At 35.6% G+C, this 25,485-nt stretch overlaps 3 protein-coding genes across 7 annotated transcripts in view; 2 read left to right on the top strand and 1 right to left on the bottom strand.

Annotated features, from left to right (window-relative positions):
- The first annotated feature begins 709 nt into the window (after positions 1-709).
- Positions 710-13,416, top strand: stat1b (signal transducer and activator of transcription 1b). 3 transcript variants are annotated; one of them, XM_051906455.1, is made up of 23 exons: positions 710-804; positions 1,910-2,037; positions 2,134-2,278; positions 2,380-2,475; positions 2,558-2,647; positions 2,813-2,891; positions 3,022-3,116; positions 3,242-3,408; positions 6,671-6,829; positions 7,024-7,116; positions 7,261-7,320; positions 7,414-7,443; positions 7,811-7,901; positions 8,013-8,051; positions 8,132-8,215; positions 8,323-8,421; positions 8,512-8,647; positions 8,754-8,809; positions 9,415-9,509; positions 10,063-10,202; positions 10,310-10,498; positions 12,542-12,614; positions 12,717-13,416. In XM_051906455.1, the coding sequence occupies exons 2-23, from the start codon at positions 1,910-1,912 to the stop codon at positions 12,742-12,744; spliced, it is 2,172 nt and encodes a 723-aa protein (XP_051762415.1). In that variant the 5' UTR covers positions 710-804; the 3' UTR covers positions 12,745-13,416. The 3 variants fall into 3 exon arrangements, with proteins under 3 accessions (XP_051762415.1, XP_051762416.1, XP_051762414.1); XM_051906456.1 differs by lacking the exon at positions 710-804 and adding an exon at positions 1,068-1,266 and having other exon boundaries at positions 3,257-3,408; XM_051906454.1 differs by lacking the exon at positions 710-804 and adding an exon at positions 1,068-1,266.
- Positions 13,417-15,160: 1,744 nt separating this feature from the next.
- On the top strand, positions 15,161-22,919 carry LOC127519050 (signal transducer and activator of transcription 1-like). Its single transcript, XM_051906462.1, has 18 exons — positions 15,161-15,743; positions 15,919-15,997; positions 16,426-16,520; positions 16,659-16,810; positions 18,283-18,441; positions 18,605-18,697; positions 18,810-18,869; positions 18,963-18,992; positions 19,156-19,246; positions 19,338-19,376; positions 19,450-19,533; positions 19,638-19,736; positions 19,827-19,962; positions 20,486-20,541; positions 21,238-21,329; positions 21,449-21,588; positions 21,686-21,874; positions 22,069-22,919. Exons 1-18 carry the CDS (start codon positions 15,687-15,689, stop codon positions 22,152-22,154), a joined length of 1,737 nt encoding a protein of 578 aa, XP_051762422.1. The 5' UTR covers positions 15,161-15,686; the 3' UTR covers positions 22,155-22,919.
- Positions 22,508-25,485, bottom strand: part of glsb (glutaminase b) — a 48,303-nt gene continuing 45,325 nt past the window's right edge. For all 3 annotated transcript variants that reach the window (XM_051906458.1, XM_051906457.1, XM_051906461.1), the window contains one exon: positions 22,508-25,420. In XM_051906458.1, the coding sequence (XP_051762418.1) occupies positions 25,264-25,420 (157 nt within the window). In that variant the 3' untranslated portion in view covers positions 22,508-25,263. The remainder of the gene's footprint in view (positions 25,421-25,485) is intronic.

The following is a 25,485-nucleotide window of genomic DNA, read 5'->3' as shown; positions in this document are numbered from 1 at the left end:
AATGTTTGAGTGTTGGGTAAGTTACTCTAAATAAGTAATTAATTACTAGCTACTAATTACATCTTCAACAATGTAATTATATTACTGTACTAATTAGGCTACTCTTTCTAAAAAAAAAAAAAAAATTGCATTACTTAATACTAATTACTTTCTAAATGCCATATCAACCTTGACCAGACGAACAATACAAGGATAGACATGCAGCTGCTCTTTTAATTATTTCAAATAAATGATATAAAATTGCATAAATTATTCTTGAACTGACCAACGTATTTAAAGGGAGAATGTTACAAATGTACATTTTAACATTAAATTTGATGTAAAATCCACTATAGTTTATGTAGAATTCCTTGATCTATAATCTATGCAGCATTTAATGCAATTACATCAGAAGTAACTGTAATTAAATTACAGACTTTACTTTTTCAAGGGAAACGTAATTAAATTACAGTGATTAAGTAATGGACTACACCCAACATTGGTAATAACAGAATGACTTGTATCACATAAGATCATTTTTTAATTTAAAGTGAAAGAAACGTCGAATCTGTTCTTCTCCATATTTGAAACAAAGCACATGAAAAGCCAAGGTGTCTCCATAAAAACATCCAGTGGCGTGTAGTAAAATGCTAGGGAACTGACGCAAATCCTAGTTTCGTTTCTCGGTTTTATTCCTGCATTCAGCTCGTTTAGGTCTCGCTTTCTCAGAAAACGCGTGCTTGCCTGCTGGCTGTGCCATGAGTTTCGCATCCCCCCTCCCGTCCAGACCGCAGCGTATCAGCCTGAAAGTCTGCTCCACGTAAGGTCAGTGATGGATCAGAAGTGTCTTTTCCTTTGTTGAATCAGTTATCAATGTTTCTTATCTTATTATGAACGCTTTTTAAATGATATATTTGTGTTTGTGTCATTAATTTCTAGCGTTTCGCTAAGTTTCAGTTTTCTCAGCAGTTCCTATTCTGTAATCAGTTTGATAGTCGAGGGAGGGCTGAGCTTGCTAGGAACAGCCATTCGCTGAAGGGGCGCGGTTTAGTGTACGCACTAGAACATTATTGGTTGTCATGACTAGCATATTTACATATGGTAATCACAGCATTCCGATTGGCCTAAAAATGACTATGTGGGCTGTAACTTGCGTCTGGTATTACCATTTTGGGGGTCACTGAAGAGAATATAAGCCTGAAGCAGAGACAGGTTTCTACATGTATCTTGTCTGCTTATCCTGAGAAATACTGCTTTTGTGCCTTGACCTAACTTCTATGTTGAAAGGTAATTTTCTATTGTGTTATCTAGTTCTATCGTTTTATATGTATAAGGCTGTGGGGAAAACTGATATTGTAAATCCATGTAAAGCAGTTTGCTCTTTGTTTGTAATGAAACATGAAACAGAAGACATATGCTAGGCTAGTATGCAGTTTTTAATTTTTTATATACAGTTAAAAAACGAATGGGTTACATATTAAATTCATAGAAGACATTAATTAATCTCTAATATTATATATATCTCTAACATTATATTTTGTTCTGCCTTAGTTACCCTTTAATCTTACTCATATCGTAAAAGGACAGCTATATATGCATGGATGTGAGCGTCATCAAACCCTTATTTTTCAGTGATTTTAAAGGATGAGCACAGCACTAAAACTGTAATATTATTTGTTTTTGTTTTTTTTTAATTAAAATAACATTTTTTTTTGTATTTTTATGAAAGTCTAATTTATTATTAAATATTAATACAGTTGTGCATTTTTATAACACATTTTATTTACTTTATTATTACTGGCTTGATACCTAATGTTAACATAACTGCGCATAAAACAAGGTGCTAGGTGACAAATGTCAACACAGACAGGATGCAGTATGTAAACGCTCTTACAGTGTGTCATAACGGGTTGCGTTTTTATGTTTGCAGATGGCACTTTGGAACCAGCTGCAGCTGCTGGACTCTCTGTATTTGGAGCAAGTGGACCAGCTTTACGATGAGGCTTTCCCCATGGAGATCCGACAGTATCTCAGTCAATGGATCGAGAGTCATGACTGGTGAGATTTCATTTAATTTCATATTTCATTTGATGCAGTAGCATTCGTGAGTTGCTGCAAACCGTCACATCTTTGAAACATTATTATTGTTTGCAGGGAATCCGTCGCAAGTAATGTATCCTTGGCCACCCTGCGCTTCCATGAACTCCTCAACCAACTGGATGAGCACTACAGCCGTCTCAACCTGGGAAACAACTTCCTCTTACAGCATAATATACGCAAAATTAAGCGGAACCTACAGGTACAAACTTTTTTATATGGTTTTTCCATACATTCATCTAATTGTCTTCATTATTCTAAAATGAAACGGCTCAGCTAATGGAAATAATTGTCTCCCATTAGGAGCACTTCCAGGAGGATCCTGTTCACATGGCCATGATCATAGCTAATACTCTGAATGAAGAGAGAAAGATACTGGAAACTGCACTTAGTTTGCAAGTAAGGCTTTTAGTCTTGCATCACAGCTGTCATTTCAAACCTGCTCATGTGTTTTTATTCATCTGTGTAATTTTGTCTTTAGGGTAAAGGTGACTCATCACAAGGGAGTTTCATGATGGAACAACAAAATGAGCTGGCCAATAAAATCAACAATTTGAAGACGAGCGTGCAGGTAAAGCATCTCTGAATAATCACAAGGTTTTGGAGCTGATGTCGAATCTTTTCGGTCTTTACCACAAAAATGCTTTAAATGACCTACATTTCCTAAAAACTATTTCTAGAAGTGACTACACTTTCACAAACCATCTGAAATTGTGGAATATTTATTTGCTTCTAGGAAATAGAACAGGACATTCAGGTTTTGGAGGATGTACAAGATGAGTATGACTTCAAGAGAAAGACCTTGCAGAGTCGAGGTAACATACATTTTTAGCATTTCACTCTGTATATCTGTAATTGGTTGAATCAGTGTTACATTTTAGAGATGTGTGTTTTATGAGTCTGAATAAACATAAATTATATAGATTTTTATTTTTACACTTTCAGTGGAAGCTGAAATGAATAGCCAGAAAACAAAAGAGATCCAGCTGGAGGAAATGGCAATTCGACAAATGTTTATTGGGCTAGGCATGAAAAGAGAGGTAGGTCAAGATGATGGTAAATGCACCTACACACAGATTTAGCTGCAAGTTTGAGGTCATATCATTAGGAATGTGCTTAGTAGGTATGCCATTTTCTTCAATATCATTTCTTTTCTACAATATAGCATATATGTGTGCAGGTGGTGATAAGGGAAATGGCTAATGTACTGACTCTAGCAGAGCAGATCCAGTTCACACTCATTTCAGATGAGTTACCCGAGTGGAAGAAGCGGCAACAGATGGCTTGCATCGGTGGTCCGCCCAATGCATGTCTGGACCAGCTGCAGAGCTGGTGAGAACCTCTAGTGGGCGCTCCAGATTAGGAGTATTGCAAGCTGGAAACAAAATAATGGGTGCTTCTCAAATGGAAGGCTTCATCCTAGGAAGGCTGCATATCTTGGCTGCCACGTCATCAAGTGCCACTGAAGGATGTCTCAATTTGAAGGATCCTTGGAAGGCTGCCTTTGTTTCGTGTCCTTAATTCAGCTCATTTTGAAGGATGCATCAAATGTATCCTTCTTTCGTGTCCTTAAATCACTCACAATCCTTTGCAACCATTCCAATTCCATTCCAATCCGATGCTGTAATAGGCCTATCGGTCAAATGCAGGCTATTTTTGCTGTGTATAAAACATACACTTCAAATGTAAATATGCACTACATTAATGACGAGACAAGACGATCTAGCTGTTGTGGAGTGAAAAAACTAATAAATCATACCTGCTGTCACAGCAGTAGTTCTCCCCTCCACCAAAGTTATGGCACGCCTATCTCGGGAATTTGGGTATCAAAATTATTTTCCAGTGGTAAACACGACATCTTAGGGCGTTCATGGGCAATTTTTACCTAGGAAACTCGTATACTCAATAATTCCGTTAGCACGTGAAGGCAGCATTAATAGACCGTCTCATTCTAGTGTTTAAAGTCCCCCTGAAATCAAAATTTAAGTTTTTTAGCTTTTAGTATGAATATGTTAGCCTTAAAGCTGCAGTCCATAAGTTTTGCCTCTTTGTCGCCATCTCTGTTTGAAACCTGCAATTGCAGTTATTTGCAGAATTATAATCTTTACGTGGGTTGTGCCTCGGCACGGCTCCTCAGCGCGGATGAATCTAATGTTTGCTGTCAGTCAACACATCGGTGTGGATACTGTACTTCAGAATCACAGATTCTGCTTATTGAAGTATTACCAAAGTAAGAATTTTCACCAGAAAATGTCATCTGAACAAGTAAAAAGCCACTTTTGTTCTGACCAACTGAGGAAAAAAAGCATTACAGTAAATTGCGCTGCCAATGGTCAGCAAATCTAACGATCGCTTAGCTCAGATCACGTTAAACCGTGCAAATTATTATTTCTGTTATACTTTGTTCTCAAATGGTTAATGTTAACAACATCAGCTATGTGTATTTAGTGTGTATTAGCGTTACCTGTAGATTTCAATTTCTGTACAGTCTAATCTCTAACGTTTATTTGTCATACCATACAATCTGCCATCCAAATGATGTTTAATTATTGCAGCTGCTGTGAGAAAAGGCTATAAATGATCCGCCTCACATGCGATATAGCCTAGTTAGCTGGGACTCGTTCTTTATGTAAACAGACGTGACGCAAAGACAAACGGTGACATGCTCGAATTTCCCGCGAAAAAACCCACCAGTACCACCTGAATTATAAAACATTATTACAAGCTTACCGTTGTGAATCGGGCTAAGGTAAGGAGATAGTTTTGAGCACTGGCTGGTTATGTTCTTGCTAAATAATTGATTTTGGATAATTTTTAACCAAAAAAAGTTATGGACAGCAGCTTTAAGGTTATGTATAAGCTGGTGTGTTCCAAAACAATGACAAAATTTGCATTTAGGAGATTCAAAACTTACAGTCTCTCACTTCCACTAAAATGGATCACGGATTTTTTTATGACATCACCAGGGACTTTAGCTTCTCATCAGATCTTCTGTCTAGTCAAATGCTCTCTAGAATCTAAAGCATCCCGCCCCCTACATTATAAATAGATGGTGAAGCTGCAGCTGAAATCGGTCACTTGTTCACACATTTACTATTTTCTACATGGTGAATGGCACATAGTGCACTATATAGGGGATATGGAACGATTAAGGCAGTGTTAATATGCTTTCCATTGAGGCGAATGAAGTCTGGTTTCACATTAGTGTCACGCGAACCGCCGCAGCACACACATATTCTGCTCCAGTCCAGAGACACGATAGCACAGAGCGGATGAGATGCGTGAGTCGGTGCAGACTACAAAATGTATTGGACACATTTAAATTCTGTACATAATTTTATATTTTAAAGCGATATGGAGGAGATTAGGAGGTTAGAGATTAGAAAGAAACTGAGGTTTTACCGAGCTTAACGGCTCTGGCTGAGCTGTGATATAAACGAATCGTTATTGGCTATTTTAAAAAAGGGGAGGAACTGTTCGATATGTCCCGCCATGTCTTCCTGTTTCAGTTGAAATTATGTCAACATACTGAATAATGCTGCGCGTTCCAATGCACTTCAGTGGGCCTTTAATGCGGAGGAAGGACTGGACTAGGAAGGATACAGCCTCACTAGGATGCACTCTTCCGTTTAAGAAGCACACAATGATGAAAAGTAATGAAAATTCTGAAATTCACTGTTTTTATTCATTCATACTGAATGTTTTTGTGCAAGTGTGATGAGTAAATGCATGTTCACATTTAGTCTAGAACTACAATACCCATCATGTTCACACAGCGCACACAACACCTCTGCACTTTATTTCTCTCAACACGGGGACAGGAGAGCTGTCAGTCAATAAATGGGAAAAAGTATCTTAGATATTTTGTTGTAAATTGAAAAAGTAATGTGTTACTATACTAGATACTTGAAAAAGTAATCTGATTGCGCAACTTAAGTTACTTGTAATACATTACCCCCAACACTGATGACGAGTCTATTTATTAAAGTGGGCATGAAACGGAAGTTGTGATCATCTTTCCTTCCCTGTTGTGACATATATCAGAGTGAAACAGCTTCTAGAACAAGAAAAAATAAAGGGCGGGACTTAATTTTGTCTGTCAGGAATTGATTGGATCGTTGTTGTTTGCTATTGCTGTGATGTCATTGAAAGAGGGAGTTAATTTGTTTAAAGTTTACAAGGACACATGAATAAAAAAAAAAAAGATGTGCACGGATAAAGGCTATAATAACATAAAGGCTTAAAAAAATAACATTTAGGCTATAATAAATACTGGAATATTCCATGGGGGAAAAAATGTCAATTTTGATTTTATGGCAAATTCTACAAATATTGACAAATATTCTATTTGACAAATAAATACATTTTATTGTCAAATAATTATCATTATTTGATTTGAAAGAACACTGTTGAAATTACAGTTTGTTCCAGAGGTGCATTTATAAAATAGGTGCATTCGTTTCATATCCGGATCTCAAGCTGGAGCTGATGAGCTCATATTGATAAACTCATATTCTTTTGTTTGTTTTGGTGCTGTCCTTGGTACTGATGTATTAGTTTTTTATAATTAGCTACTGCATGAATTGTGCTGCAGGTTCACAGTGGTGGCAGAGTGTCTGCAGCAGATCCGTCAGCAGCTGAAGAAAGTTCAGGAATTGGTGCAGAAGTTCACCTACAACAACGACCCCCTCACTCTGGGCAAGAGCCAGCTGGATGAACAGGCCCTTTCACTCTTCAAAAACCTTATATTAAAGTGAGACACCATTCTTCCCTTTATATGTCTTTATATGTAGTGCACAAGCTGTAGAAAGAGAAACTGCTGTTTATTGACACAGGGATTTGTGGGGTTAAAAGTTCAGGGGTATTTAAATATTTTTTGTGGTGTACGTCACTTCTGAAAGATTGTAGTCTTGAACAGGATGACAGCGGTTGTGACATTTCTTTCAGTTCTCTTGTGGTGGAGAGACAGCCGTGTATGCCCACACATCCTCAGAGACCCTTGGTGATAAAGACAGGAGTTCAATTCACAGTCAAGATCAGGTGTTTGTTTTTTTTTAAGTTACCATTACTGACGCTGTTATGTCACTCAATTTAATAGATGCTAAATGTCTGAGAAAAGCCTTTAATTTCAGTGATGTTGATGTATAGCCAAAATCCAGTCTAATATGCTTTATTATTTTGTAGATCACTAGTCAAACTCGCTGAATTGAACTGTCAACTCAAAGTAAAAGTCTTTATTGACAAGTAAGTAATATCTATCTATCTATCTGTCTGTCTGTCTATCTATCTATCTATCTATATGTGTATTCATACAGTATATTTGTTTTTCTCCTGTAGAGATTTAACAGAGAGTGACACACTAAAAGGGTATGTAACATATTACACAGAAACTCAGAGCTCAAATGTGATTTATTACTATAATGTGATGTTTTGAATGAGCCAAGTGTATTTAGATATATAGCAAGCAGAGGTTAACAAACCCTTAATTGTGGTCCACTCAACAACCACAAATGCTTCTGCAACCCACATATTAAAAATGCTGCAACTATATTACTATACTGTACAGTAAGACAGTGATCTACATAATAATCACTAGATAGTAAGCCTGAAATGCATAATGGCAAACTGATCCTTTTTTTAATCATATATTTTAATGGCTCACCATTAGCATTTCAACACATGCCACCAAAGCGTAAATAATGCTTAACTAATTGTCTGTTTTCTAATGTCCTAGATGTAGGAAATTCAACATTTTAGGAACAACGTCTAAAGTTATGAACTTAGAGGAATCCAATGGATGTCTAGCAGCTGAATTTCGCCATTTGGTATGATGTGGAACAATCCATGACAAACAGATAAGACATTATTGCACATCATAAATACATGATAATGTCTGATTGAAAACTTATTGTCTCTCTCTTTTTACCTCCCCACAGCAATTAAAGGAAATGAAATGTAACAACAGAACCAATGAGGTAGGCTAAAATATACATATATAATGATGTCAAATAAAATGATCTAAAGGAATCGCTGATGTTTTTCTCTTTTATTACAGACTCCTCTTATCATTTCTGAGGAGCTGCACTTACTTAGATTTGAAACTCAACTCATTCAGCCAGAACTATGTGTTGATTTATCGGTAAAGTACTCTGAAATGTAGTTACTATACCAGTTACATGGGTGGACATCTCAACTGTTGATCATACCAGTAATTCTGACCTGACCTGTTTTATTGTGATTAAACAGATCATATCACTTCCTGTTGTGGTGATATCCCACGTAAATCAGTTACCTAGTGCTTGGGGCTCCATCTTATGGTACAACATGCTCTGCAGTGAACCACACGTATGGCCGTTTCCCATCATTAGTGTTTTTTTTGTCCTCTACTGATGCTTCCATTCTGACTCTCACTGTCCATCTCACTCTCTGTCTCAGAATCTGACGTTCTTCTTGAATCCGCCACCAGTGAAATGGGAGCAGCTTTCAAAAGTCATAAGCTGGCAGTTTTCTTCGGTCACGAAACGAGCGCTGAACTCTGAGCAGCTGAGAATGCTGGCCAACAAACTTCTTGGTGAGTTTATGTGTACTTTTTTTTACCACTTGAAATGGGACAGAGTAAATGCTCATAGTTAAATATATAGCACACATTTTTTTTTAGATTTCATATTTGTTTTCAGGTCATGAAGCCCAAGGTGACCCTGAGGGTCTCATCTACTGGAATACATTTTGTAAGGTGAGTTTATGGTAACGATTGAAACAAAGACAGGAAAGTTGCTTTCGTTTTCTTCAGCCTGTTTGTTCCTCTGCTGTCACCACATGATTTACTCATAAAACAAAACTTAGAGATAGAGACTGTGGAAGAACCTGATACCAAATAGAACAGATGGGCTTTTAGAACTCGACACTAACTGTACATACATATATATATATATATATATATATAATATATAATATATATATATATATATATATATATCAAATGTTTGAAAGTTTTTGAAAGAAACGTTTTTGAAAGAAGGCTCTTATGCTCACCAAGGCTGCATTTATTTAATCAAAAATACAGTAAAAACAGTAATATTGTGAAATATTATTACAAATTAAAAGGACAATTTAAAATGTAATTCAATCCTGTGATGGCAAAGCTGAATTTTCAGCATCATTACTCCAGTCTTCAGTATCACGTGATCCTTCAGAAATAATTTTAATATGCTGATTTGCTGCTCAGGAAACATTCATTATTATCAAGGTTGAAAACAGTTGTGCTGCTAAATGAACAGAAAGTTCAATAAGCATAAATAACTTGTGTAGTATAAATAACTTGTGTGTGTTTTCACCTAGATGTCTTCTAATGAGAGGGGTGTACCATTCTGGCTGTGGATAGATGGAATTCTGGACCTTATTAAAAAACACCTGCTCAACATCTGGAATGATGGGTAAGAGTTCCATCATTACAGACTCCAAGTAGGTCTGGAATGATCTGTCTATATATTAGAATCTGTTCCATTTTAGATGAGCACAATTAGCCAATGTTTTTATTGTAGAAAATTTTCTAATTTTTTTAATTCAAATTTTAAATTCCTATTCTAATTTCAGTTTGAGATTAACAAAGTTAATGTCAACATGAACTCAACATTCACCCTATTTTCTTTATTAATATATTTTTCTGGTCTTATTGTGTATGATTCGCTAGTCTGCTTGTCTTTGTAATCTTTAATCAAACTGCCTCTGTCTGCTCCGTTCTGATATATAACGCCCACTTTTCACAATTCAAACAATTCCCAGTGGACAAATATGTAAGATGCTGTTTCAGATAAACTTTAAGGAGAATGGTATGTCACGTGATAATGTGTGCAGTTTATAGTATTGTACTGTAATAACATCATGAACACTGAAATTTGTTTGACATTTTTATTCAATGGTGCAAGCTGCCAAAAAACTTTATTTATATATATATGTATATTTTGTATTTCTCATAATTATATACAGGCATATTATAGGGTTTTTAAGTAAAGGGCAAGAGAAGGCTTTGTTGAGAGACAAACTCCCAGGCACTTTCCTCCTGCGCTTCAGTGAAACCTGTCGAGAAGGAGGAATCACCATCACATGGGTGGAATATTCAAAGAATGGTGTGTGCTGGTTTGAATTGGAGTATTTTATAATGATTTTTTTTTAAACAAAAACAGTATCCATCTGGCAGTCTTTTACTGAGTATTAACATGTGCATAAAATATAGGTGAACCTAAGATGCATTCGGTGAAGCCTTACACTAAATCGGATCTGGCGTCCATCTCCTTGCCTAACGTCATCCGGGACTACACCCTCACTGCTGCAGAGAAGGTTCCAGTGAATCCCCTCATCTACCTTTACCCAGACATCCCAAAAGATGAAGCTTTTAGTCGCTACTATACCAGCGCACCTGATGGTAGATACCCTTTATTTGACTGTTCATTCATTCAGTGTAAAACTGAAACAAAAGCTCTGCAAAGTCAAAATGCTGCAATTGATAACATTAATGCATATAAAAAGTTATATTGTTAGTTATAAGGGATAGTTCCCCCAAAAATGAAAATTCTGTCATCATTTACTCACCATCATGTCATTCCAACCCAATAAGGCTTTTCTTCATCTTCTGAACACAAACGAAGATATTTTTAATGAAATCTGAGAGATTTCTGTCCCTTCATTGAAAGTCTATTCACCCATAACTCGGTTTGAAATCACGGTACGGGGTCAGTACAGCAGGGGGGAGAAAACTAAACATAAAAATTGCTTGTTTTTATTTTTTATTAAACAGTGGTTTACTGAACAAATTGTGTCTCTGTCTTTAAATGAATTCAATTATAATTAAAAGTCATTGAATCTCATGATAAAATGGACAGAATTTGAAAGTTGAGGCTTTGTTTATTATCGAAAGCAACAAAACACAGAGCTTATTACGATTATTGGTGATTAATGGTGGTCAAAACTCTTGTCGAGTACACATGCGTAGGTTACCAAAAAATCACGATGCGAATACGTGTACCGTTACACCCCTAATATGAACTAAGTGGTTTAATCCAAGTCTTCCGAAGAGACACGATTGCTTTATATGATGAACAGATTTAATCTGAACTTGTTTAGTGAACAATGTTTACAGCATTCAAATTTGCAAATCTCTCATATTTCATTACAATTTGTGTTCAGAAGATGAACGAAAGTCTTATGGATTTGGAATGACATGAGGTTGAGTAAATGATGACAGAATTTTTCTTTTTGGGTGAACTATCACTTTAATATATTATAACCCATTTCTCTTCTGATTGTGTATGGGTCAATGACGTGATGGGTCATTTTTTTTGTCCAAAGTCCTTAATAATAATAAAAAACAAAGATATGACATCCAAAGTATGTAAGGTAGTACAACTAGGTCTCTTTTATTGAATCCAAAAGGTTTTAATTATATTTTGCAACATATAAAGGTATTTTAAAGATTTTGAAGTGTCAAAAGGTCATTCGGTTTAACCGTCCAAAGGCCAATACAGCCATTTCATTTGTGATTAAAATATCTTAAAATGTAATAAATGTATATATTTTTTATTCTGGCATGATTTTATAACATCATATATCAACATAGTGCAAAATGGGATTAAAATTATGTGTAGAAGTCGTTGCTTTGTTATGAGAAAGAATGTCCGGAAAAATGAATTTCATTGATGTCATTCGGAGTAACCAATGTAAAGGGACCATTTTGGATCGCGTCATGCGGTCAATATCATGTGACAGAATGTGACATCATTCAGACACCTGCAAAGGACCACGTGGTCATGAAGCAAAGTAACTAACTCTTTTAACTATTTGAAAAATTAATGTTTTCACTTGCTCATACAAATGTCCCGAAACATCAGGTCATTCGGTACAACCGCTATAAAACATGGAAAATGTTATAATATTTTAAAAACTTGTACTAAATATAAAATGTTTGATTATCCTTTTGCTAGCTAGCTAGATATCAGCCTGTTAGCATTGTTTGAAAATATTGTCATTCGGTATAACCAAAAGTGTCATTCGGTAACTTTTTTGGTGACAAAAGTCTTGTAAAAAAAATGACAAAAGCAGTGTTAATTGATTATAAAATCCACATAATCTCATTGTTAACACTTAATAAAACTTCAAAATTAATTATATCTCCATTATGTTTTTTTTTTACTCTTTTAAAAACCTTATTCGTCAATGACCCATATATATTCTTACAGTCTATAGTGTCCCCAAATATATAGTCACACTTAAAGATGTATGAATGTCATTTAATGAAAGAGAGCACAAGCACTTTTTTTCCAGCAAGATGGTTGACAAATAAAAATTTGTTAGGTTTGACATCACAGAAAGTGGAACTGTGTTCAAAAACTTTTTAAGGCCACTGTATGTTAGAGACCATGTCTGTGTTTTGTCATAATCGACACACCTTACATGTTCTTATGTCCATCAGATTCAGAAGAGATGGAGACAGACAACCCTATCAAGCCATATATACCCAGACGCATGATTTCTGTGTCAGAAAAGTAAGCAATTACTTTTCCGTACTTTCTACTCTTTTTTTTTTTACATAAATATATTTGTTTCTGAAAAACAATATTACATGTTTTATTTATCCATATTTTCAGCCCTGTTTCAAGACTCCAAAAGTGTTAGAGCACATCGAGGCAACGCTGGTTTGAGGAACGTTTCTCCACCAATGCATGCTGCATCTGACACATAGATAACTATAATGAACGATGGAAACAAATAGTGATACCCAAATGATTCATCTTTGCACAGGTCTTCTCTCTACTATATTAGTCATAAGAATGTACTACATTTACTCTCCACTTCTTGTGTGAAGAAGAGGAGCCATTTTCTTTTGTCAAATTACAGAATTTATAGTTAAAACAGTGTAATCCTATTTCTTTTAGTTTGTTTGTTTTTATATAAAAAATGTGAATATATGGTCAAAAAACCTGTTGAGAATGCATTTTTTAGTCTGTGTACCAGTATTGCCATAATGGATACAAATACTCTGAAAATCTGTTTCTTTTAAGACATTTGTTTGTGAACAGGACATCCTCCTCTATCTTGTGAAGGACTTATTTATTTTTGCACATCAAAATATCTTTACTGTATATACCATTGCCTTAATTGCACAAACACACACACACTGATTTCAGTCAGCCAGGTACAGTCTAACAGAAATAAACAACAACCATCCTTCTCCAGTCAGAGATACTGCTTCAGATTCGAGCCGGAATCATTTTGTTTCTATGTTTTGAACATTAGACAGTGTTTCATAATGTGAATTACTAATAAAGACTATTAAATGCTTTATAATCATGTAGTTTATACATTTTTCTTTTCTTTTTTTTTTTTTCAACAGCAGGTTCTCTTTTTCATCCACCACCTTCTCTTAATTGAAATCTTAAAGCTTAAAGGGTTAGTTCACCCAAAAATGAAATTTCTGTCATTTATTACTCTCTCTCATGTCGTTCCACACCCGTAAGTCCTTCATTCATCTTCAGAACACAAATTAAGATATTTATGATGAAATCCGAGAGATTTCTGACCTTTCTGTAGACAGCAATGTCATAACAAATTTCGAAGCCCAGAAAGGTAGTAAAGACATTGTTAAAATAGTCCATGTGACTACAGTGGTTCAACCTTAATGTTATGAAGCGACAAGAATACTTTTTGTGCACAAAAACAAAACAAAAAAATAACGACTTTATTCAACAATTTTTTCTCTTCCCTGTCAGTCTCCTACGCTGTTGAAAACAGTGCAGTGTTTTCGGGTTCTACGTCAGAACGCAGGCTCGGTATAGGCTGACGCTGTACACGTGAGCACCATGGTGCATGCGTGTGATGCTGACGCAGGAGCTGGTCAATAATGAGCCGGCGTTGAAATTTTTTATGATACTGCTGTCTATCGAAAGGGCTCATCCCTATGCCCTAATCCCTTAAAAGGGTTTACCCTCCGGAGTGAGAACTTCAAAGGGATGAAGGGTGTAGGGGTCAAAAAAACTCTTTTTTTGGAACGCACTTCTGCGTCATCTTAACGAGACAATCAAGGAGGAGTAGATTGTGCAAGCTGCGCCCTTTGTTTAACGTTAGTTTATTTATTTATTTATTTTTGGTTTATCACCATATTGTATATTGTGTCTATGTATTTTAAACATTTAAATGGACTGATAAAGGGAGCTGTAAAGTATTTTTGTTGAAGTACAATGTCGTTTTGACCATGATAATGTGCCAAATCTAACTCGTATAAATATTACAGTAGTATAGAAAAATACTACACATACATTTATAGGTAAAATCGAACTCCGAGCCTCCTGTACCCATTCTGTGGCGTCAATCAACTTCCCTGTGCAAAGGATCACGGGGGCCCGAAGTTGCCATCAGTTGTACCCTTCGAAATCCTTCATTCAGAAGAGCCCTTTGAATTGGCCAGTTTTGAGCACTTCGGTTTGGAACGACCCTTCAATATGGCGGCCATGATTATTTTCACTCCGAATTCCCTTCGGAGGGCATTATATCCCGTTTGGAACGCACCGCATATGGAGGTCAGAAACCTCTAGGATTTAATCAAAAATATATTAATTTGTGTTCCGAAGATGAACGAATGTCTCACGGGTTTGGAACGACATGAGGGTGAGTAATTAATGACAGAAATTTTATTTTTGGATGAACTAACCCTTTAAAGATAACGCAAGTAAGACGGAGGCCACTAGTGGTGGCAAACAGAACTGCAAAAACGAATAATGTTTTTTTCCTAACTTGCCTCAGGGAGCATTTTTAATTCTTTGAGAATTATTGTTATTATTATAATTACTTTACTATTATTTTATTTTATTGTTAAAGATTTGAACAATAATTTCCATAATCCATGAACTGAATATTTATATATTTACAATGAATTTTACACGCTTATTTTGCGTGTCACAGGTAAATTTACGTTGAACTTTCAAACAATCACAACAAATAGAATTATATATATATATATATATATATATATATATATTTTTTTTTTTTTTTTTTTTTTTTTTTTTTTAATTTAAAAAACAAATGCCTAAAAAATACGTAGTGTTTAATTTTTTTAAAATGTCTTTAGCATTACACACTAAACCCAGATAAATCAATCAAATCATGCGAGTACATTCAGTATTTGTTATTTTCTCTATTAATCTTTATCAGGTTCTAGTATGTCTAGGCTTGTAGAAGCCGTATGGTAGCATTTTATTCTGAACATACATATCATGACTCTTAAATACTAAAATAACTTCCTGAGTCAAAACAGTAGCAACAACAACGTAGGTACACATCTCTCTGCTTAGTTCTTTTCTCACAATATTGTATTTTACTGAAGATGTATTTATAATCATTTTATTTTGCGTAGCAGTAGCACTTTGCACAAAATTGAAAAAAATATTTCTCGCATTAGGAGCACTTGGAGGATGTTGTTTGTTTACATAGCTATGATCGTATCCAACACCCTGAATGAGGAGAAGACTCTTAATTCTCAAGTAAATCATTCATACTTTTTTAATATAGCCTACTGCCATTCGTCGAAGTGCATGCCTAATCTAATCTAACTGAGTATAACGATGGAACAACAAAAAGAGTTGGACCATAAAGTCAACAAGCTGAAGAAGAGTGTGCAGGTAAATCATCTTTGTAATTACTATGACACTCTACTCTCCCCTTCACTCATTTTTTAAAACATAAAGCTTCAATTACACAACAGAGAACAGACTTCTCTTCTATTTGGATATTTTACATGAACTATATGACGATATCTTGAAACATTTACCACAGTAGCTGCCTTTTTTTCTTCAGGAAATAGAACAGGACATTCAGGTTTTGGAAGACCTGCAAAACGAGTATGACTTCAAGAGAAAGACTTTGGAGGGTCAAGGTAAAATGAGAGCAATGTTAAGCATTTCTGTTCTATATAAAAAATAACATATATCAGTTGATAAAATACATCACATATGCAGGTGTGAAGTACTGATCCAAATACTGTACACCTTGCAGAATGTTAATAATTTTAACAAAATGAGAGGTTCTTAAAAAAAATGAATATTTACACAACAGATGTTTACACTTACTTAAGACAAAATTTAAAAAAAAAAAAAAAAAAAAAAGTAACTTTGTATGATTCTTAATACTGTGTTGTTACTTTTTGAACTTTTAACAAGCAGGTATGTAGCTTCTGAAGGCCAGTACTAAATGAAAAAATATGGTCTTTAAACACAATCAGAAAAATGCACACAAAAATTTACACAGGAGGAAATTTTTCATAGAGGACAGCTTCATGTACATAATTATTCTTTATATTTTCAGTGGAGGTTGAAACAAAGGGTCAGACAACGAAAGAGAACCAACCTGAGGAGATGACCATTAGACAAATGTTTACTAGCCTAAACATAAAAAGAGAGGTAGGTCAGTAAATACACTTGCCCACAGAATTAACTGTGGCAGTTTCCATCAGTAGATCTACTGATCTATAATGTACTGTATATAAATCAGTGGTAGCATCCTTTTAATATAGCATTGTATACTAATTATGTGTGCAGGTGGTGATAAAGGAAATGGCTAATGTACTGACTCTAGCAGAGCAGATCCAGCTCACACTCATATCAGATGAGTTACCCGAGTGGAAGAAGCGGCAGCAGATGGCTTGCATCGGTGGTCCGCACAACACTTGTCTGGACCAGCTGCAGAGCTGGTGAGAACCTCTAGTGTTTGTGGGCAGAAAATAAACAAAGAGAGCAATTATTATTCTGCTTTTTCTGTTAGTACCATTATAAATACTAAAGCTGCCCTTTTGTAAACATTAGTACTGAGGTGGAGAAAGTGTCCACAGGCGTTGTTAAAGGGTTAATTCATCTAAAAATGAAAAACTCTTATCGTTCGGAACAAGATATTTTTGATGAAATCCTAGAGTTTTCTGACCCCCATAGACAGCAACACAATTACCACTTTCAAGGCCCAGAAAGGTACTAAAGATATTAAAATAGTCCATGTGACTGCAGTGGTCCCCCAAACCCCCCCAAAATAACGACTTTATTCAACAATTTCTTCTCTTCTGTATCAGTCTCCAACATTGTTCACGTTGTATAGACAGTGCAGCGTTGTTTCATAACATTAAGGTTGAATCACTGTAGTCACATGGACTATTTTAACAATGTCTTTAGTACCTCTCTGGGCCTTGAAAGTGGTAATTGTGTTGCTGTCTATGGGGGATCAGAAAGCTCTCAGATTTAATCAAAAATATCTTAATTTGTGTTCCGAAGATGAACGAAGGTCTTGCGGGTTTGGAACGACATGAAGGTGAGTAATTAATGACAGAAATTTCATTTTTGGTTAAACTAACCTTTTAAAGAAATAGTTCTTAAAAATAAAACTTGCTTAATCATTTACTCACTCTCATGTTTTGAAAAAGGTGGATTTCTGAAAAACATGCTGAGTCACTCTTGATAGACGACTGGGGCTACCAGCTCCAAAATGACAAAAAAAAAAAAAAAAAAAAAGATCATAACAGCAGTTTATATGACTCGTGCCCCATATTACAAGTTTTCTAAATCAATATAATAGCATTTTGCAAGGAACTAACTAAAATATCTCGCTATATTTGCTGAAAATCTGCCCTAGATCTAAGCGCATCTATGATGGTCCATGAGGGAAGTAGTGACTAGATCATACTTCATTTGATTCATTTCAGTAATCCAATTCACACAACTGATCTGGGCTGCGTTTCTCAAAGGCATCATAAGCCTAAGTAGATCATTGATTTCGATGATTTCCTTAATTTTACAGTGTTTTTGGGAAACGCATTCATTCACTAATCTGACTGATGATCCTGCTCTTAACTGACTGACTTAATGATTCAATCAGGTTTGGAACAACATGTGGATGAGAAATAATTGGGGAATTTTCTTTTTTTGCATTGTCTATTTATTAAAAGTATTTCCAAATTACTGTATGTTCAGATTATAATGGTAGTATGTTCATAATTTCATGTGTCTTTGTAAATGAATAGACACAGGAATCTGTCTTTTTACTAATTGAAAGTCAAAAGCTATATGTGCATGTACTTTTAATATTTATGTCACAGAACAACATGTTAGCTTATGTTTATGATTGGGTGAATTAAGGAATGAATTGTAACTCTGATCTACTGCATGAATTGTGCTGCAGGTTCACAGTGGTGGCAGAGTGTCTGCAGCAGATCCGTCAGCAGCTGAAGAAAGTTCAGGAATTGGTGCAGAAGTTCACCTACAACAACGACCCCCTCACTCTGGGCAAGAGCCAGCTGGATGAACAGGCCCTTTCACTCTTCAAAAACCTTATATTAAAGTGAGACACTATTCTTCCCTTTATATGTCTTTATATGTAGTGCACAAGCTGTAGAAAGAGAAACTGCTGGTTATTGAGATGAGGGTTTGTGGTGTTACAGTTGGTGTTACAGTTTAAATATTTTTTGTGGACAGGATGAAATGTGTTGTGATGTGTCTTTCAGTTCTCTTGTGGTGGAGAGACAGCCGTGCATGCCGATGCATCCCCAGAGACCCATGGTGTTGAAGATTGCAGTTCAGTTCACGGTCAAGATCAGGTAGGTTTTTTTTTTTTTGTTTGTTTTGTAGCCATTACTGTTATGTCAGCAGACACTGTAATGCCGCTCATTTTAATAGACCTTAATTTTCATGTGTTTTATAACACTATAGACTATTAGTCAAACTTCCTGAACTGAACTGTCAACCCAAGGTGAAAATATCTATTGACAAGTAAGTAATATCCATCCATCCATCCATCCAGTCTTTCCGTCTGTTAATATATCTATAATATCTGCATGTTTATGCATATTTTGTCTCATTTAGAGGTCTCTCCGAGATGGATACAGTGAAAGGGTATGAAGTATATTACTGTACATTAAATCAAAGAGCACAATTAAATATTGAGCTCATTCCACATAGCTCATGATTAAAAATTAATATATTAAGCAGTACTTTTAGTTTTTTATGCATGTCACAGTTGCTTACTAATACAATTGCCTGTTTTGTAATGTCCTAGTTTTCGGAATTTCCTTTTGTTAACCAATCATACCAAAGTTATGAACTTGGATGAATCTACTGGATGCCTAGCAGCTGAGTTCCGTCATTTGGTATGATGACAAACACTTGGATATTACAAAAGATAATAAATATATGATCTTTTATTATTACTGACTCCTTTTTCTATTTTTTTTAACACAGATCTTAAAGGAGAAGAGACCTAGCAACAAAACAAATGAGGTAGGACAAAAGAAATGTAAGTCACCTAAACTACTGATTATTGCTTTGAAAGTGGCTTTCTTTTTTTCCCCAGTGGTCTCTCGCTGTGTATGAGGAGCTGCACTTATTAAGTTTTGACACGCAGCTCATTCTGCCTGATCTATGCATTGATTTATCGGTAAAATCTTTGCTTTCTATGACAAGCTGAGTTTTGAAATACAGTACTTCTTACTGTCAAAGATACAATATGAAACTGCGACATCAAATCATATGTTCAAACAGGTCACATGTCTTCCTGCGGTGTTGATCAATGCTATATGTCCGCAGTCTAGTGCTTGGGGCTCCATCTTATGGTACAACATGCTCTGCAGTGAACCCCATGTATGGCCGTTTCCCATCATCAGTGTTTTTTTTTTTCTCTACTGATGCTTCCATTCTGACTCTCACTGTCCATCTCGCTCTCTGTCTCAGAATCTGACGTTCTTCTTGAATCCGCCACCAGTGAAATGGGAGCAGCTTTCAAAAGTCATAAGCTGGCAGTTTTCTTCGGTCACGAAACGAGCGCTGAACTCTGAGCAGCTGAGAATGCTGGCCAACAAACTTCTTGGTGAGTTTTAATACTGCCTATCAGAAATATCCTACTTCCCACTTCTGATGTCCTAATTATGAGTATTTTGTGTTCAAGTGCTTTGTTGTCAGAATGAAAACCTGGTTTATTATAACATATTTCAAATTTAAATACATTCCATTGCACCTGTGTGAAAAATGTACAATATCCATAAAACAGTTACTGATATACTTAAATGAACAGTATATGACTGAAACAACAAGAGCTGCAGTAACAAGTTGGCTGTATTTGGATAAAACCTACAATTTACTACAGAAACCATAAACTCTTCTCTGTCATGTTGAAAATGTATGTTTTTTTTCAAACCTGGTTGGTTATCAAAATTAGTTTCCCAGTCATAATTAGGAGTTTCCTACTCTGAAGTCACATGTATGCCCCCTGAAGTCGTATTTTTACGATAATTCTGATGGCACGTGAAGACAGCATTATTGTACTTTCGGTCAGAGTAGCTCATAGTTAAATGCACAGCACATGTTGTTTTAAATGTCACATCTGTTTTCAGGTCATGAAGCCCAAGGTGACCCAGAGGGACTCGTTCACTGGAATACATTTTTTTGTGTAATTTTTATACAAATGATTGAAACAAAGAAATGAAAGTTGCTTTCGCTTTCTTTAACCAACAATGCTTTTGTTCTCTGCTGTCATCATGTGATTTACTGATAAAACAAAACTTAGTGAGATCACGATACTGTAAAGAACAGAGATGATCCAGCCTAAATAATTGTATTATATACACAGATTATATGTGACCCTGGACCACAAAACCAGTCATAAGTCGCATGGGAATATTTGTAGCAATAGCCAACAAAGGGGGCAAAATGATCAATTTTTCTTTTATGCCAAAAAGTCATTAGGATATTAAGTAAAGATCATGTTCCATGAAGATATTTTGTAAAGTTCCTACCATAAATATATAAGTATGTAATATGCATGTAAGTAATATGCATTTCTAAGGACTTCATTTGGACAACTTTAAAGGTGATTTTCTCAATACTGATTTTTTTGCACCCTCAGATTCCAGATTTTCAAATTGTTGTATCTCAACCAAATATTGTCAAACCATACATCAATGGAAAGCTTATTTATTCAGCTTTCAGATGATGTGTAAATCTTAATTTTAAAAAAATTGACCCTTATGGCTGGTTTTGTGGTCCATGGTCACATATCTGAATATAATAACTTGATAAATAGCAAGGCAAAGCAATATTTATATCACAAAATATTCCGTAGAATAACTTGTATGTTTTCATTTAGACATCTGGTGAGTGTGGTGGCTCACTCTTGCAGTGGATATATGAACATCTGGAACTTACTAAAAAATATGTACTCAACATTTGGAATGATGGGTAAGAAGTCCGAAGGGCAAACATCACTTTTACCTTACTTCTGCGTTGTAAAATAAGGTTGATAATGCATGAGTCAGATGGACACTTTTATATAAAACAAAAATTTTCATTATGTGCAGGTATATTATGGTTTTTTTGAGTCAAGAGAGAGAGAAGGCTTTATTGAGAGACAAACTCCCAGGCACTTTTCTTCTGCGCTTCAGTGACAGCTGTCATTGTGGAGGAATTACCATCACATGGGTGGAGCATTCACAGGACGGTGTGTGCTGGTTTGAACTGGAATGTTTTATTAAATGTTCTGACAAAGATCTTGGTGTGTTTGAAATATCTCTTACGAGATTATTTTGTCAGCACAGGTGAACCTGTGGTCCGTTCAACAAAGCCATACACAAGAGTAGATATGAATAGAATACCTTTACCAAACTTCATCCGTGACTATACCATCACCACTGGAGAGAAGGATCCAGTGAATCCCCTCAACTACCTTTACCCAGACATCCCAAGAGACGTCGCCTTTGGTCGCTACTATACCAGCGCATCTGATGGTATATGGTAGACTTTTACATTTACATATAGGCCTACTGTATGCACTTCATTCTTTTGTTATGTACCATATTTGGCATGCAAAGGAAACAAATCACACACATAATAAAGTGGATAATAAAGAGCAACATGTTACAATTTCAGTTTATCCTCCAACTGCATCTGTTCTGAGACTCTTGAATGTGTTCTCTTTTAGCTCTAGGAGGGATGAATGAAAATCCAGGACAGTACTACAGCACATCTGGACATGTTCTTGTGAATTGTCAGGGTCATCTGACCTAAAGGATTTAAGCTTTGAACTGGTAGAACATTAAGTTAGCAATGCCAAGCTTGTGGGTTTGATTCCCAGAGAACTGATAAAATGTATACCATGAAGTTGTTTTGGATCCAATGCATAAATGTAGAAAAATAATCTTGTTATTGTGTTAGACGAGTATCTCTTTTACTTTTGCTCATGGTTATTAAATTTCAGAGCATAACTCATCTTGTTTCAGCTCTGACCATGACAACTGATTGTTGAAGTTGTGCTATTACTTTTTAAGATGTAGATATACATTAAAAATACAGTGGACAAAATTACATAAAACACTGAAATTCTGCTTCGGTGAGGTTATTTGTATGAGAAAATGACACGCTTTTAATTATCAACACTTTTTTTTTATTATTATTATTATTGCACATAAAAGCTAAATCTTTATCTACCATTGCTTTAATTGTACATGTACACACACCAACTTTAGTCAGCCAGATACAGTGTAATATAAATCAGAAAAAATATCTGCTTCAATCTGATTGTATCTAGGTGAATACTGAAAAGTGTTAAAGTGTCTTTAAAATAGTTTACATTCATTACTTTGACATGAACTTTTTCATTTTTGTCCAACTATCTTCAAGTGTTTGGTCCGAGTGAACAGGTTTGACATCTTTCCACTGCTAACACAAATGTCTTTAGAAACTACATTTACAGTAATTTAACACTTCATCAATTCAAATACATGGTGATAATATAGAATATTGTATCCAATAAAATGGTGTGAATGATGTAAATATTGTTTATAATGTGATTTTTTATAACTTCATACAGCTTCCTGTCATCTCAGTAAAATATGTTTTATTTTTGATCACTCTTATTCTCGGATTGCAACATTGTGCACTTTTTCAAAATGCAGTCATTTTGGGGATCTGCATGTTAATATTAAAATATGAGTGTGTATACATTGAATAGATCTGATAGGTTACCTGTCTGATATAGACCTTATGTAGCCCCGCCCCTTTTCAGCACCGCGCTCGTCTTCTGTCTTCAGACAGACTTCCACAGTGATCTTATGTATTTATGAATGAACCGCTCGTTTTAAAATCTCCCCGTTCTACTGACATTTGTTAAGACATCTGCTTTAAACATTACAATGCTCATGATAACTTTCATTAACTCTACAACAAGTAAATCCACTTCACCAGCTAGTTATTCTTTGACAGCGATGCCACAGAAATGTACAGAGCTACCGCAAAAACGGAAGTTCAAAGACAATATTATAAAGATGGCGGCGCGCTCGTTTCTCTGGCGCATAAGGTCTATAGACTAACAGAAATAACATGTCTTTGGCAGTGGTTAAAATGTTTAAATAATGTTTTATAATGAAATAAAAGTGATATTCATTAAAAAAAAATCTACAGTTTTATTCTCTACCAGGAGTGCATGCAAGTTTATATTATTAAAATAAATCCTTTTTTTTTTTTTTTTTTTACTCGGGACACATTCTTGCATTCCATCTGCAATATTTTTTTTATTATTACAGATACTTAATTCTGATTGGTCAATCACGCCATTATGTTGTCTGCTATTTTTTTTCTTATAAAAACGGTTAGTTCCTGTCCTTGATTCTGATTGGTCAATAGCTGTGTGTTATTCACGATAAAACACGGCTACGACCGCTTCACCCAATGCTTCTGTGTATCACTACATAACACCCTTAGCAACCACTCTTAGCAACGTAAACTGTTTGTTCTCAGCTGATATTGTTCATTGAAGCTTACTGTATTATGTAGAAGAGTGTTGTGAGAAAGAGATCGAGTGAGCGAGTTTATTACCTGATTATTATTCAGATTTAGCATTTTCCTTCAGGTCAGTCCTATGTTCATAATAAAAAAATCTGTTTAAATGTCCGATGTATTATCCTGTCCTTTTAACAGTTAAGGGGTTTTCCCGTGACTGACAGCGCTAGTCAAAGCATTTGTCAGTTGCATCTTGTTCCTTGTTCACAACAATTCAGTCTTTTCAATGTAAAAGTCTTCGTTATTGACTGACACACTCATAAAGACAATCTTTGCTGCCATCTAATGGCGTAATAATGAACCTCTGTTGCTGTTCATGGTCAGGGACTATTTTTTCCGGCGGAAGGAAGGCTTTTAGTTAAAGTTTACTTCATGAAAGTTGCATTGATACATATTTTTGGCTTTAATATTTGTATTTTGTGGTAACCATTTTATAAAAGCAATAAGGTACTTGAGGCTAGTGCTGTATCGTGAATAAGTCACAGCTGAAGGGCCTTGTTAGGCACGACGCGAGCCGTGACTTATTCACAATACAGCACAGCCTCTTGTACCTTATTGCTTGCATACTAACCATCATTTATGGCAACATTTGACTGATTGGTAATGGAAATGTAATGGACTGGGGTTTTTTTTTAGCAAAAGATTCAAGATGATACAAGAAGTAAAATTGTATTTAAACTAAAATAAGTGGACATGGAATATTTCACTTATTTGGTCTCACATGAGATCGCAGTATGCGTGACAATAGGGAAGAAAAGACTATGGCAACTACCGTTTCATAACGAGTTTTCACATCGTTCTGCCGAGCTACTTTTTTGTCTATTTTTAAGACAGTATGAAGAAGGAATAGACTATATGTCGTATAAAAGATTTTATATGTCGTGAGCGTTTGTGGAATTGTGTCAGATCTCACTTAATGCCAGACTGTGTCCTGTCTGAACGGCTCTACTAAACAGGATTGTTTGGTATCAGTCTACTGTAAGTAAGTTTAGCCGTTTGCCCTCAGGAAAACAATGGCATATATTTATTCATTCACACCCACAATTCAGTCACCTTTTCACTTGAACTAAAGAATTTAAGAGATACAATTATAGTGCCTATTGAGAGTCGTTTCACAACACTGATTATGGACATTATCATTACTCACACCCTTTCTTGCGAGAAGGAAGTTGAGAACGAGCCAAAATATCTCACAAAAGCATACAAAAACTACAGGAGACAACGTTAAAAGAAAAAAAAAAATGTACACAAGTTTTGACCAAAACAGCACAATGGTATTGTAAAGAACCAGTCCTTCATTGGGCTGCTCCAGAAGATTGTCCTCTAGTGGTCGAAATGATTACGTCTCCAGCATCCCATCCAGGTTTTTTTCGGTGGTCTCTTTATCTGCGACAGGATTCACCGCTGGGTTGTACTTACTGCTGTACTCCTGTAGAAGCTCGAGCACCTCATGATGACCAAAATGTGTCGCCTCATCAATTGGTGTGTTGCCCCACCTGGAGAAAATAAATGTTATTTCATTTTTTAAGGTTTCCACACCTTTTCCATGACTCCTCCAGTG

The sequence above is a fragment of the Ctenopharyngodon idella genome, chromosome 9, assembly GCF_019924925.1.
Source record: "Ctenopharyngodon idella isolate HZGC_01 chromosome 9, HZGC01, whole genome shotgun sequence".
NCBI lineage: Eukaryota > Metazoa > Chordata > Actinopteri > Cypriniformes > Xenocyprididae > Ctenopharyngodon > Ctenopharyngodon idella.
The sequence above is the reverse complement of the archived record's forward strand: the minus strand, read 5'-3'. Positions and strand labels throughout refer to the sequence as shown.

Excerpts from the sequence above, each read along its gene's own strand:
- stat1b (XM_051906455.1), top strand. The coding sequence starts at position 1,910 with ATGGCACTTTGGAACCAGCTGCAGCTGCTGGACTCTCTGTATTTGGAG. Across the intron at positions 7,444-7,810 it reads GAGAGTGACACACTAAAAGG|ATGTAGGAAATTCAACATTT; the intron begins GTATGTAACATA and ends CTAATGTCCTAG. Across the intron at positions 9,510-10,062 it reads CTCAACATCTGGAATGATGG|GCATATTATAGGGTTTTTAA; the intron begins GTAAGAGTTCCA and ends AATTATATACAG.
- LOC127519050 (XM_051906462.1), top strand. The coding sequence starts at position 15,687 with ATGGAACAACAAAAAGAGTTGGACCATAAAGTCAACAAGCTGAAGAAG. Across the intron at positions 18,698-18,809 it reads CAGTTCACGGTCAAGATCAG|ACTATTAGTCAAACTTCCTG; the intron begins GTAGGTTTTTTT and ends ATAACACTATAG. Across the intron at positions 21,330-21,448 it reads CTCAACATTTGGAATGATGG|GTATATTATGGTTTTTTTGA; the intron begins GTAAGAAGTCCG and ends CATTATGTGCAG.